Source organism: Arvicanthis niloticus, chromosome 16, assembly GCF_011762505.2.
Source record: "Arvicanthis niloticus isolate mArvNil1 chromosome 16, mArvNil1.pat.X, whole genome shotgun sequence".
Lineage (NCBI taxonomy): Eukaryota > Metazoa > Chordata > Mammalia > Rodentia > Muridae > Arvicanthis > Arvicanthis niloticus.
The window spans coordinates 35,330,833-35,346,326 of record NC_047673.1 but is presented as its reverse complement, the minus strand read 5'-3'; the positions used below and the strand labels follow the sequence as shown (position 1 = coordinate 35,346,326).

The following is a 15,494-nucleotide window of genomic DNA, read 5'->3' as shown; positions in this document are numbered from 1 at the left end:
TGGGGCTTACAGCTACGGAGAGAAGATCCATAAGGCAGAGAGGCATCACAGCAAGAAGCCACGGCAGGATGCCGAAGATCAAGATTGTATGCTCACCACAAACATGAAGCAGAGAGTGACCTGAAGGGGAGGCTGGGGCTACAAAGTTTCCAAGCTCACCACCAGGCACAGACTTTTTCCAATAAGACCCCACCCCCTAAATCTCTGGAAACACTACCATCGACTGGAGACTGCGTGTTCAAATACATGAGCCCATGGGGGATATTTCTCCTTCAGTTTACCAAAATCGGACATTCACCAACAGAATACATTTTAGGTTTTACCTATTTATTGACTCTCGGCTATGTAGCCCAAACTGAAATGCATGATTCTCCTGCCTCTACCTCCCAAATGCCAGGACTACAGTCCTGTGCTACCACATCTAGGTCTAGGTATTTTTCTCATGTATACACACACACACACACATACACATTGGTGAACTGATGTGATAAATAGGAATCTGCTTGAATACTAAGCAAACATTTTACTATGTTTATCAAAACTACATATATCAGAACATGATGTAATATATAAATATAATCAACAAAAGAATCAGAATCCAATCTGAAATAAAAATAAAAACGTCAATCATGTAAACTAGAATATATATATATACATATATATATGTGTGTATAAACACACACACACACACACACACACACACACACACACACATCAGCAGTTCTGACTCACAGGAGGCTAGCATTGTGGATTTGAGGAAGAACTGTGCTCCCAAGTGTTTGACTAGAGGTCAACACATGCTCAGGAGAGGTGCCTCCTTGCATCAAAACTATTGGTTAGGGCCCATAAACATTAAAATGAATTGAAGCGATAGTCATTAGGTACTTTGGCAATCCCATCTTACTCCGTGAGATAATTGGGTAATGGCTATGATGTAGGAAAATAGCTTCTATCCGTCATCTCGTCTGCATACACAGACACTGTTAGCACTTTGCAAGATGTATTGGGTCCGGATGACATTTTCACTGAAATAAATATATCATGTTTTCTCCTTCTAGGGTCTAGTATCATTTGAAAAGGTAGCCTCTCACATGTCTACCGAGCACAACAACAGGGGCATTAAGTGTCTGCCTGAGTGTTCATAAGCGTTTGAGGGTTTTCTTGGAAAAAAATAAAGCTCTCCATTTTCATTCGATTCAAGTAGTTCGTTCTGTTCACAGCAGAGGTTGTAAGCTGTGAGTGAGGAAATTAAATTCTGAGGAACAACTCTCCCCTCAGCTGGTGCGCTAATTGAAACCGAACCTAATGTCTTTGCTGAAGAGCAATCAGAAAGCACACAGAATGAATGTGCAATAGAGAAAACCATCCGCGGTGACCTTCAGACTTCCCAACTAGTCTCGGTAGCCTGAATTCGGCAGGTATCTTCTCCCCCTCTTGTTAACCAGTGAAGGCATTTCACATGGCACCATTCGCTAAAACCAAGTGGAATGGGGGTGGGGGGTGTCAGGCTAATTTGCCATGAGGTCTCATGGATGACAAACCCTGCAAACCTACCTTTTACACAAGCTCCTGAAAATAACATCAACACTAAAGCTAACATCACATAAATGACTTGTTCCCTGTCTGGATTTCATTTTCAGTGAGATAAATTTTCTTGAAAAAAAATTTTTTTTTCAATAGGAGAATGGAAGGTAGGATTGTCTCAAGTTCTGTAGCAAAAGTCTATTGCAGCCCTGCTGGCCCACGCTGGGCTGCTCTGAGAGAAAGAGAAGGGAGAAAATGTTGTCACTCCTTCACAGCAGAGAGCCTGGTGCTGAGAACTTGCAGCAGGGAGACCTGTGACGCTCCAGCGTTACACGATTAGAACTCACCTGATGAGCAATGTCCTCGAAACAAAGGGCCCACGTTTCTAGAACTCTGTCTTAAAGAGAAGCAAAGATTAATATTTAAAGTGGTTAATGCTCAAAGGACCATAAAGAAAAATGTCTTCAAAGTAGCAGCTAAGCCAATGACTAACTTCTGACAGAGAACTACCTTGCAGCTGCTTAGGAGAATATTTGGAAAATGGTATTATTATCTTTTGACATGAACAAGCAGGAGGCTTGGTATAAGTGCCAGTTTGGGTGTACCATACTTAAGTGACACACCCACCAAGTTAACTCAATAAATCTTACCGATTGGTATCCACTTTTCCCACCATAGGGTAAGCCTCAAGCTAGGTCCAGTGTGGCACAGTCTCCTCCTACTTGATCCTGTGGATCAAGATGAAAACTCTCAGCTCCTTCTCCAGCACCACGTCTGCCTGCATGCCACCGTGCTTCTCGCCAAGATGGTAATAGACTAATCTTCTGAAACTGTAGGCCAGTCCCAAGTAAATGCTTTCCTTTATAAGAGTTGTCATGGTTGTGGTGTCTAATCACAGCAATGAAATCCTAACTAAGTGGATTCATCCAAAGACTGCACAGTAAGTAAAGGCAACACGATGCCGTCCTTCAACAGAGTACAGTGTTAATAGGCACAATATGGTACTTTGAAAATTCAGAAGGAGAACACTGAAAGGTTTTATGTCACAGATGGATAGTTTTATGTATGTCAGTTCTCTATTTTAAACTGCATGACTGTAAATGTGTGTATGCTTGCATGCGCGCGCGCGCGCACACACACACACACACACACACACACACTTATAATCCATGTGTTTTACAACTAGGCATGTTTTTAGGTAACTATAATCCAGGCACTAGGGAAGCTGGGATAGGGCTTAAGGAACAGCCTCATTAAACATTTATTGGCTATCTACTGCCACCTAGTGGCTACATACGTAAGTATGCCCTAGCCTGGCTTTGTCAACTGGAAAGGGACTCTACTTTTTTTTTTTTTTTTTTTTTTATTAGATCTTTCATTTACACTTCAGATACCATCCCGTTTCCCCATTCCACCCCCCTTAGAAAACCCCTATCCCATGCCCCCTTTTCCTTTTTGCATTTATACATTTTTTTAAGAAATGTTAATCATAGGCTTTATAAGTTTGGTATTGTTCAATCAGAGGTGTAACCCACTACCCAACCTAGATATATCAACTATCTTTGACTGGTGGAGATACATAAACATCTGCTTCCCTGTTTCCCCCCTCTATCTCTCTTTCATCACCTAGCTTCTCCTCTCCTTCTTCTTCTCCTCTTCTTACTCCTTTTCTTCCTCTCAGTACTCCTCCCACCTTAGCTCCTCCTACACATCACCCTTCCTGTTAAAAGGAAACTTTTCTCTCAAAATACAATTAGAGCATAATTATGCCTATTTGTACCAGTGAGGTACAAGATAGTCCTAATACCCAGTCCATCCTTTTGTTGACTAACCAGCACCTCTGTCATCTATCCTAATTAAAACACTTAGTTCTGAACCTGGCTTTTTCCTTGGCTTTAGGATGAATGTCAGCTGATGACCATACACTCAGATCTTTTCTCTCAAAGTAAATAGCTATAAGTTTTCAACCCCATCAGAAATCCAGAATGACTGAGTTGACTATAATTGTGGGAAGCACCAAGCATAGCTTCTAAAACTTAGCCAATTTATAGACCTCTACCCAATTTATAGACCTCTGAACACCTGGACACTCGCTCTACTTCGAAACGTTGGAGCATCTGTTCTTCTGCCTTCTGGCCCAGGATCATCTGACAGACCTTAGTGCTGCAGAATTATTAAGGGCTGATTACTCTGTCTAGGCAGATATAATCAGTCGACTATTCTGCAAGTGTGTCCTTTTCTGGACAGTAATTTGTCTGTAGAAGGAAAGTGGCAATTCTTGCCTAGTGGCTGTCTCACCACAACTGGAGTAACTCCAAGGATGCTCAATTTCTTCTTAGAGTTTAACATAGGAAGCTGTCCGGAGCAGACAGGTCTCTAATGAAAATGAACATTAATACTGAAATGTTTGTCATGTCAATTCTAAGGATTTCTGATGTTTTGAAAACCAGCTATCCATGTAAGGTAATCTGGAGTGTTGCCTGTTAACTCCACTCAGCTATTTCTAAATAAAACATAGAGAACACCCTTATAATAAACTCCAAGTCATGAATTTGCTATAGTCCCTTAACTCACAGGCTGACCATCTCAAATCAGTTAAAAAAGTTAAAGAAGGACTGGGTCTAAGCTTTGTATTCCTAAGTGTGTTATACTGGTACAATGCCTATGAGAGTAACAATATTCATCTCACTCTTATATCACTAAAAAGCTCATGCCACTGAAAACCTTAAAATTTGTAAACAAAGTAAATTGGTGCCATTTAAGAATTTATATCTTCATCTTGATATTAATTATACAGATTTCTACTAATAGGTTATGGCTATGCAATAAACCCTAGCTAATCCTCAATAAAAGGGGAAAAATAGAAAAGCGGTTAGAACCAACATTCTTAATAAAATGTCAGCCCTCTTTAAAAAAAAAAAAAAAAAAAAAACCTATCTTGATACTAAAATTTGTTTTGAGAATTGTATATTGCAGAATGATCAACCTTGGTGTATCTACTCAACAAGCAAGCTGGGCAGACCTGCTCAAACCTCTGAGGTCCGTGAATTCTATCTGGAGGCAGCAAAGACACAGCATCAGAGGATTGTCAACTTGCACTCCCCCCCACCCCTCTTCTAATATCTCAACGCCCATAATCAGCTTGAAGAAGCTAATGATGAGTCAGCGCCCCTATTCCCTGGGCATGGGGACTAAGGTGGTAAATGTTGGGCTGTCTCCCTAGGAAAAAGTAGTGGTTTTGTCGGAATAGAGGGACTCTACTTCTATGTTGATCTCCCTATTTCAATTTACCAGATGAATCATGAAAAGCAATATAAATGCAGGGAAAAAAACAAGGCAGCAAAGCTAAAGTATTTTATTAATAATTTATTGTCAGTAAGAAAGGCTGGCTAATGATAGTTTTCAGTAAAAACCTTTACAAGACCATTGCATCACAAATATACAGACACTATAAAAACCGTGTCGTGGTGGTGGTTTTGGTTCTAAACAGGTATGCAGAAGGTCCCCTTTACACTTTCCAATAATGAAAAATGTTTATAATGTTTATCCTAATACAGCAACCCATTTAAGACATGTCCAGTAACAGGTCGTCCTCACCCCATATGTACAGCTACACTGGACCAAAATGTGTCAATGAAATGTCATACTTCAGTGGGGAAGAACAGCATGAAACCCTGGTTACATCAGCAAATCAGATGCTAGGCGATGACACTAACACCACACAGATCCAGCAGAAAACAAACACACAATGCGTCCTGAAAACCTAGTTAAAACTATAGGAGGGAAAAGAAAAGAAAAATCAAATCTGTACATAAAATTTACACAAACAAAGCAAAATTAAAATAATCGGATCTATATAAATACATGAATCATGCTAACAAGACGACAGGACCGATTTCTGTTTCATCATTTTAACAGAGACAAATCTAAATACGAAAAGATGCTTGGGATGGGACAGGGGATGAAAACCCGGTCGATTACAGTCAGTTAGGACACTGGAAATGGCTAACATGTGAAGAGGCGTGTGACTCCGTGCAGCCACGCCTACCGCAGCTCACCGCGAAGGGGGCAAGACCGCTGCAAAAGAACAAACGTGGATATCACGGGTAGCATCTCTAGGTTCATGAAAGTCCAGGCACTTTGGGGAGGAGTTTGAGCGTCACACTTCCGTATGCTGCTGGGACTCTAGCGGAGGGATCGTCACCTCTTCAAAGTGGCCGTCGTCCCCGCTCTCGTAGTCGCTCATCATGACCTCAGACTCCACTTCACAGCACGCTGACACGTCGGAGCAGGAAGCCGTGGAGGCGTACACGGACATGGGCATGTTTTCTATGGTGGGCGCTTCGAAGTTTCTTTGATACCCCGGAGGGTAGGGGGTGTAGGGTTCTCTACATGGACTGTTCTCGCCAGCGCCTTGTTTCTGAGGTTCAGACATATCGACGGGGTAGAAATTGGGCAGGTACTGATTCAGGTTGAACCTCTGCCGACTCCTGGAGGAAGATCCCAAGCTACCTGCTGCAGGCATGTCTCTGGGTGGGTGTATGGACTCAAACTGGTCGCTGAATTCTGGAGGCAATGGTGGCAGTTCATCAGGTGCAGGGAAGTCCTCTGGTGGGGGTGGGAAGTCACTTTCAATGTCATAACCCCCAGGGTAATAGTCAGTATCAATGGCATTTGGATCAGCCGAGTAGAGGGGCGTGTGCTCGTCAATAACCTCGTAATTGGGGAACTCTTGTATGTCTGGCAGAGGAACGCTTGGCATCCAGTCTGATGTATCCCAGTGGTACCCTTGGTAGAAAAGGAAACAAAATTTTAGTTTGTTTCTCTTAGCTTCTATGCCTCGGGGAAAGAGCTCAGTGTATCAGACAGAAGACACAGAAGAATGTGTGCATACCTCCCAAGGCCATCACTCCGCAAACCCCACCCCGACACAGTGACTATTTCTGGAATGTGAACTTGCAGTTTTAGTACATATCTGACATTCAAGGCAACAGGGTTCCGACAGAAGCAGCTGTACCATTTTAAACACATGCAGGTTTTGTTTTTTTTTTTAAACAAACAATCCTAACCACCCATCAACTTTCCTGCTGACCCTGCTCCTTGGAAAGGTGGTACAGGAAGTTAGTAAGGGGCTTTCAAACAGAAGGTCTCTACTGGGAGAAATTTCAAACATCATTGGGCTTTGTGCTGCCTGTCATCCAAAAATACTAATTAAGGGCAAATCTAAAAATAATAAAAATAGCCTTTAGCATGTTAAATTCAGCAGTAAAGGTAGCATTAAGTTATATTGATTTTATTAGCCATGAATAAAACAATGAATTATTTTAATAAAGGCTATGTATGTATTGAACCATGTCCCTAAATCAAACAAAATATAACCAAATAAGCATTAAAAAACATAACTGTTATGAAAAGCTGTAACAATTTATCTTTGTTACCATTTTTAAGGCCTGAGGATCATTCTGGACAGTATGAAAATGCCACTTTCTTTCTTTCTTTCTTTCTTTCTTTCTTTCCTTCCTTCCTTCCTTCCTTCCTTCCTTCCTTTCTTTCTTTTCTTTCTTTCGAAAACCAAGGCCTAACTTAAGGGTAGGTGGTAGGTGTTACTTTTTTCTCTTTGTGGGGTTTTTAAAAATTCTGTGAGAGCCGAGAGAAGGTTAGGCAATGCAGAACAATAGGCTTAGTTACTGTGGTAGCATCAAGCACCCCAGTGAAACATGTCATCATTGGCCAGGCTTTGCCAATGACTTTTAGTGAGTATTAATGGACAGCTGGCATGCATAAGTCACCTCTTGGTTTGCTGAGGTCAGGAGCAGCCAAAGATTCTTTTGGTGGCAGAGTAGAAAGAAAAGAAAACATCAATAATTAAAATAGACAGGCGGCTGAAAAAGGCAACCCAGATAAGCACACGGTACAATATAAGGTGTCTGTAAAGGCCCAGGCGGCCGCACACGCTGTCTTTACCTCACTCTCCCTAAAGATCACCAATAAGAAATTCATGGTTCGCAAACTAATCTGGATGCGGACAGGAAGAGAGAGATGAGCTATGGTAAACCAGGGGCTTTGCTGTGAATCCTGGAATCAGAACTAACTGCCTTAGGAAAATTACAAACTATGGGTCAAATACATATATTAATTGGTTACTTAAGGGACGATCTCAAAATATGAGCTATACACACAGTGCGCACACACATTAGCGCACAGGAGAACGTGCAAAAGCTTAAGGTCAGAGAAACCGATGCTGCATGCTCACAGACAACCAAAAGTTGACCATATCCCCAAACCTTACTTTCACTATGACTTTTATAGTTACACTGTTAGCCTTTTGCTAGTGAGATCCTTAACTAGCTACCTTTATGACCTAGCCTCTTCCCATCAACTCTGTAACTATGCTCTTTCTCTCAGTGATCTCAGGCCCCAAGTCCAAGGAAATGAATAGACAAATCTCAGGACCACGGGATGCTCAGCCTGGCTAAGCTTCAGATTGGTTTTCTGTAAGAAATGAGATGAAGTCTCACAGATCACTCTCACAGATCACTCTCACAACTCAACAAGACAACGTGGATCAAGTGTGACCCGGCAGGTAAGTCATCGTCACTGTGAGTGGACTAGTCATGGCAGAGTTGTCGCCGCTCTTCTAAACAGAGGTAATGCTGTCTGTGCTACCCTTAATGTCCTTGAAAACTGTGACAACTAAGTAATTTTTGACAAATTAATAGCTGACTGATATCTCTGGTAGGAGTTAAAATGAAAGTGGAAAAGACAGATGTTTCAAAAATATGAATAAAAAGGAGTATTTAGGGAAAGTATGTATGGAGCTTTTACAAATCTACTGTAATATAGTGAATTCCTTTATCAAGGAGGACTGGCAACCTTTGCTGTACACCAAGCATTTGGAAACCCTTCAAACTTACGTGCGTTTCCAACTATAAATTCACTTCAGATAAGAAGATAAATCAGTAGAAATCACATTGAGGAGACTTTAAATTTCTGCTTCTTTAAACTTATCAATATTTAAGATATTGGAATGTCATTCGGTTTCAACTAAAATTGGGTAGACAAAATACAGATACTGTTCTGATTGTCAAAGTGAAAACACAGTACTTTTAAGAAAATAGATTAAGTAAGTCCCTTAGTAACTGTGACCACTGAAGTCACACTTGCCCTCCTCCAAGTCTAGCAGATAACCCTGCCTCCTCCACGTAACGGTGCCTCTGATGTGTCCTTGCAGAAGAATCATGTATGTTTACTGCTAGTGCAGTTTGAATACAGTTTGTCCTTCTCTGTTTTTACCTGTGGTGGGGGCGGGGGTACAGTGCATATGCATGTGTGTGTGCATGTGCATATGTGTGTATATGCATGTCTGTGTGAATGTGTCTGTGCATGTGTCTGTGCATATGTGTTTGCCTATGTGTATATATGCATGTCTGTGTGCATGTGGAGGCCCATGGTGGATGCTGGGACTTATCCTCAGTCTCTCTTTCTCCTTAAGCAGGGTCAACAAACCAAAGAGTCTTAGAGCCAGCTTAAGCTTGCTCTGGATTCTCTGCTTCTGCCTTCCACAGCAGGAGCTGTCAGCAGATCACTTTAGCCACCTCATTTACACCCAGGGATCTGAGATGTGGTTTCCACACTTGTGTGCCAAGCACTTTATCCACTGGGCCATCTCTCCAACCCTGTGTGCGCGCACATGCTCCTGATGGTCTACGTAAGTCATTCGAAAGCAGTGATTTTCACATCAGGAAATTTCTAGATCCAAATCAACTGGACATTTACTAAAAATGAAAGTTCTCAGGCCCAACACAGACCTACTCAAGCAGAAATTGGTGCTGGAAACCAGCCCCCACGTCTTCAGCAGCATTCTGTAACATTTAAAACAAGTAACGCAAAGACATGCATACGAATATTTTCAAAATGCACTTATACTGTGAACATAAACATCCCCAAATGAAAGCCACCAAACCTCCCCGAAGGATGAACTATTTTAACAACAGGACAATAGGCAGATGCACGCCACCCCACTTACAGTCACTGCAAACCACAGACACAAAACACAGACACTTATACCTTCTTTATTCACCGTGTCAACGACAGTGTTGACAAGGTGTATTACAGTCACTATGGAAGCTTGTAAAAAGGCACAAAAGGAGCCAAATTAGGAAAATCCTTAGTTAGTAGAAAACAGTGCATTAAGTAAAATGCCTTAATTCAATGCAATTTCTCCCCTAATTTAAGACTGTGAAATGAATGCTTTGAGACCACTAGATAATTATGCATGACCCCTGCACTTTACCCGCTAGTTACAGGTCTCAGGACACTTCAAATCAAGCTACAGGCTTGCCACTATTAGTCAAGTGAACAAAATAACTATGTTTCTTTCAGTAAGAGTTAGGGGAAAAGCTTTAGCTAAGTATTTTACACAATTATAGTTATGGAGTATATCAAGGAAAAAAACAATTCAGATTTACATCTCCTAGACAAAGGATTACATGTTCAAGAAACTGGTTTATTATCTGAGAATAAGAAAATCTAGGGAGATATATGTATGACATAAATACAAGACTGGTGGTGTCCCTGTTGCTTAGCGTGTATTTCTCAGGTTGCAGATGCTATACAGATTCCTTTTTTATTTGCATATTATTTTAAAGTACCAATGTCAACATTGCATGCAACAATGTGCATGTAAACTGGGCACATTCATATTCTATGAGATCTAATGACTATTTAACCTAGTGCCTGGAAGAAAACGTAACAAAACAAGACAAGCTTCATGCTGTCATTAAGGCTCTAATGTGGGAGAGGTGGCGAGACCATCCTGCCTTGGCTGGGTGGGCTGAGGGGACTGGAATGGCCTGTCACTGGGAGCTATCCCAGTTGCGTCTCTGTGGAGCGTGGCATTCTGACCACAGGTTCTGAACGGGGAACAACAGGAGCCTTGAAAGGAGAGGCCTTAATCACCCAGAAGGTGAGTGAGTGCTAGGCGCGGGAGGAAGAAGGAAACCAGAACCTCCCTCAGAGCTTGCAGCGGGGAGCTCCACTGACATCTGAACTTCAGCGGACTCCTAGACTACAGAACCACACAAGAACTGCCTGTGCTCTCCTGAGCTGCTAAGTGTATGGTTAGCTACTAAAAAGGCATAGAAAACTGCCAATGAAATGATTTGTGCAGACGTGGCTCAGACTTGAAGTCTATAACTGAAAATGATTGACTGGTGTAGGGATTAAAAACACAGACAGCTCCTGGGCAGCCTTTCCCTCAGGCTGCCACCGCCCAAAACGTAGCTTCGTAACTAATCTGACAATGACTTCCCAAAAGTGTCTGAATGATGTCAAGAGTGGGGTTTCAATAATAATAAATAATAATAATAATAATAATAATAATAATAATAATAATAACAACAACAACAATAATAATAATAAAACTAGAAAATGAAATTACTGATAAAATTCTTAAATGTATTTTTGAACAGCATTGAACTTACAAGGGCCAAAGTATAAATCACTTAAACTGGTAAAAAAAAAAAAAAAAAAAAAAAAAATTTTTTTTTTTTAGAATTGAAACTAATGGAAGAAATGATCCTGGTTTGTTCTTGATGGTTTAACAAACAATAATGCATCCATATTCTCCACCCAAGAATAAACAAGGGTGTACTTTAAATAATGCAAAACATGCTTGAAATCTCCAAGGAACAGAATATATCTATAGTCATCTTAAATAAAGAAAAGGGCTCTGCAAAACTTAATAGATAAGCAGATGCAGAGACCCATAGATGTCGTAGTTATAAATTATATTACTCTAGTCATGGATCGTGTTATTTTGGAAGTTGACAGTTATCAGCAAGTTTCTTCTTTCCAATGATAAAATATCCCCAATGTGTAAACACACTGTGTTTTTACACAAGGAGAAAAATTAAAATTGAGCTCTATACTTTCTGAGATTCAATTATTTCCAGTTGATAACCACTACTGTGGGGCTGATAATTTTTTTGTATGTGTGCTAATACGGCAAAGCCGTCTATTGGTGCGATCCACCCTAGGGACACCAGATGAACACCACTGGAGTCACAGAACCCGCTGCCAGACCTTCTTCGTTAGAAATATAATCCGACTTACTAGCCATCTCTTAAACTCTGCTCAGTCAGAACGCTCTGATCCAAATGGGAGCTGGGGCAGCAGTGGTTGGGGAAGAGACAAATAAAACCTTGTAATACCAAAGGTATGACCGAAAGTAAACATTTCAGACTTCTACACATCTTTTCTCAGAGGGCGCATGTTATGTGCGTGTGCATTGCATGTTCAGAAAAACTGTTACAGAGATCTTGAAAACACCCACAAAGCTTCCATAACACTTACTGTTTTGCAAAAAAAAGTATAAATAATACAAGAGTAGCCAAACAAGGAAAATTAACGTTTTTTTTTTCTTTCTTATTAAAATAGTTAAAACAACTCTTCATTGAGAACACTGTTTTATTTTACAATACTAGGGATCAAACCTAGGCTCCTATGCATGCTAGGCAAGTGCCCTATGACTGAGCTATCTTTAAATATTTTCCCCTGTGTAGGTTCATGCAAGTATTTATACTACATTGTACGTTTACGCCAAGGGGAACACGGGACGTTTGCATTCTTAATTAGGGGACCCAGTCCATCTAAATCAGTAATAAGGAATACCAGTAGCATTTCAAAGTGGCCACAGCATCCAACGTCAGCCTCTGAAACTTACCATTGTCATCACAGGACTCTGACTGGAAGGAGCTAAGTGACTGCACCTCGGACAGGCTCTCCCGAACACTGAGCGGCTGGGAGGGCTTTTCCTCCAGGGGCTTCTTGGAAAGACAAGGATCCAGATCCACCACTTTAGCTGAAAGGAAGAGATTCAGGTAAGCAATGAGTTCCAAGTTCCCTCTGGTTCATGGTTCCACGCTATAGAAAGTACCTGAGCTGCGCTTGGTACGTGAGCTACAGGACGGGAGAGAGCAAGCTAGAGCAGCGGCCTAGAAACAAAACAATAAAAAGGCCTGCACGCATTCTCAACAGACTTACAACTTAGAATTTCTCCAGAAACAAGCCTACAAAGTGTAATAGTGATCAGTTACAATCTAGAGCTTATATGCTAAGCCACACATAAATATTGCTTATAGGAACTCTACCACCTTGCCTGGATGTAATTCAAAAAAAATAATTAGTATATAAGTGACACCCCCCCCCCATTATTTGTTATAATAAAACACCCCCAAATCACAGTTGATAATGTGTATTGGTTAAAAGGGTGAAATGGCCTTTCTAGAATACTAATTAGAACACAACGAGATCTAATTTAATAAAATAACTCCAAGCTCGCAATCCACGGTCAGTAACTGGAATATATAAATGAGTGATCAGGACCATTTCAGACTGGGAAGCATCATCATCAGCCTCACAAACCACCATGGCCAAGCTGGGAACAGCACTGCAACCCCAGCGGCATTTTGGTGAGACAGAAAATGTCACACCCTTACCGTCATAGTCAAAGTCCCAGCTAGGCTTCTGTATGGAGTCGCTGTCTGAGGGAGAGTTGGAAGGCGGTGGCGGTGGTAAGTTTGGAGCTACGCTGCACACAGCCACGGCTTTCCGATGCCCGTGCATAGACTCGGGGTTGAAAGTGCTGAACTCTGGATGCTCTGGGATGGCTGAGCCTTCAAACGAATTCCGGTCAAGGTTGTTTCTGGAGTCACTTGGAATGCTTGGGGTGTAGGATATGGGACGGACGGGCACCTGGGGCGGTATGTCAGAGTAAATGTTCTTGTTCAGCTTCGAATCAAAATAAGGTCTCTGCAAGAAAGCCGTGTTTGGTCCCAAACGTTTGTCTTCAGGTTCGGCCTGATGCTTCTTCTTCCGACTGATCATCTTCCGGCAGAGGACAAACACTACCACCAGTAAGAATATCCCGGCTATAAACACAATAATTCCTATGCCCTCGGCCAGTCCGATGTTCCACGGGGTGGACACGTAGTGGTTGGGAGTGGCATCCTCACAGTGTTTCCCTCTGTACTCCTGGCTGCAGTTACAGTGATAGGAGCCATGTGTGTTCTCGCAAAGGGCCCCGTTCCGACAGGGGTTCCCGGCACACTCATCAATGTCACTCTGACATCTGCCAAGAAGAAGGAGAGACCTTTGCAGTAGATGTCAGAATGCACCTGTCCTAGAATCCTTCAGGGTGAACACTAAACATACCCATCCTTCAGTAAGATGCCAAAACAAAGCTGAATGGGAAACACTCAGAAAACATCAAAAATGGGAACCAGAAGAGGCCTTCTGTGGATTGGTGACGTGGTCATAGGCTGAATGTGCATTTGAGAGCCAACCACATCAAGCTGATACCTAGCTGCCATTTTTCCAGACTTAATAGATAACTAAATCAGTTCAACAGGCTATAACATAGGTTGTTCTTAGGTCTCATGGTCAAGCTATCATTTAGAAATTTTGGAATCTAAGGTACATTTTAAGAAGTAGTGTGTGCTGCAAACCATTCTCATAGGCCAGATTAAATTTCAGTGAAAATGGTCCTGTTTGGGATTAGAACAGTCCTGTAAGACCTATGAGGGAATAGAAAATACACTCTTCATTTTAAAATGTTATTCCTTCTGGAATTAGAATCATCTTCCTACACATGTCACCATCACAGAACAGATCACAGACAGTCCCTTCTGCTTTTCTAACAAGGGCATGTGGAACACGTGGGTGGTACATACCCACCCTCGCTTCTGAGCTTTTACAAATGGGAAGCTCTTTCCCATTTGAAAAAAAAAATCATCTACTTACAAATTATGAGCAATTATAATAAAAATCCTGAACACTGATATAGTCTTTATAAAATATATAGGAATATACACTGAATAAAATTGGCGAAATCCAAAATGTACCAGGGCCTCAGGATTAAGGGCTACATTCAGGATTATAATGACTCCAAGAACAAAACGATATAGAATAACTACAGGCAGACCACACCAGCAGCCTAATGAGACCTAAGGAGGCTCATCTAACTGTTCTTTGCCAGGCATTCAAACATTACATATACCCAGTAGGTTTGTTGTTGAGACAGGGTCTTATAACATTGCACTATTTGGGCTAGAACTCACTATGTAAACTATGCTGGCCTCAAAACCTCAGAGATCCACCTGCCTCTGCCAACTGAGTGCTGGGATTAAAGGAGTATGTTTGAGCCTGATTCCAATTAACTTCTGAAGAGATAGCATCTGAAACTAGTTTCTTATGCATTTTTCTCAAGGTATATATATTTTTTGAGATATATAAATATTTAAAAGCTAACCACCTCTTAGGCTTATACTAGGGATTGGTATAATTAATATAGTAATAATTAGTGTAATTACTATAACTAAAAAATGAGAAAAACAGCAAGGTTTAGATGCTGGATCTATGTTGGTACAAAACACTGTGAGAAATCGTGATTAGTATCTTCTCATGGATAGATGATATTGTGTCACAAAGTGCTTGCTTTAGAAAACACAAAGAAATGCAACCAGTTTACAAGCATTTGCTACTTGCCAGGGACCCACACATTCTTCATCTATAAATAATAAATAGTTCTACAGTACAGAACCAGAGCTTTCCTGCTTTACATTAATCTTTCTGATCCAGTCTTTTGTCTCAAGACTTCTGTCTGTACATCGTAAAAATGCCAGTGAGAATCACCACATTCTGACACGCTGCAGTGTGAGTTACTGAAGCTGAGGTAACGGTCAGCACACTGTGGAAAGGTACAGCAGATACGAAGCTTCAAAGAAACCATTTACCTTTCTCCCCTAAAGCCCGAGTCACACTGACAGACAGCACCATCCAAACTGTCAAAACACGTTCCACCATTTTTACAGGGTTCATCTTCGCAGTAGGGACTAAGTTGACATCTAAATAAGGAAAAACACATGCAAAAAAAGCCCTCATGAGTTCACTGCGAATAATAACAGACAGCA

At 41.3% G+C, this 15,494-nt stretch overlaps 1 protein-coding gene across 3 annotated transcripts in view; it reads right to left on the bottom strand.

Moving 5' to 3' along the window:
* Positions 1-4,870: 4,870 nt before the first annotated feature.
* Positions 4,871-15,494, bottom strand: part of Fat1 (FAT atypical cadherin 1) — a 119,059-nt gene continuing 108,435 nt past the window's right edge. For 2 of the 3 annotated variants that reach the window (XM_034519892.2, XM_076914059.1), the window contains exons 24-28: positions 15,318-15,428; positions 13,023-13,654; positions 12,248-12,385; positions 7,314-7,349; positions 4,871-6,312 (exon numbers count right to left, since the gene is read on the bottom strand). In XM_034519892.2, the coding sequence (XP_034375783.1) occupies positions 5,684-6,312; positions 7,314-7,349; positions 12,248-12,385; positions 13,023-13,654; positions 15,318-15,428 (1,546 nt within the window). In that variant the 3' untranslated portion in view covers positions 4,871-5,683. The remainder of the gene's footprint in view (positions 6,313-7,313; positions 7,350-12,247; positions 12,386-13,022; positions 13,655-15,317; positions 15,429-15,494) is intronic. The other variant, XM_076914060.1, reaches the window with a different exon arrangement.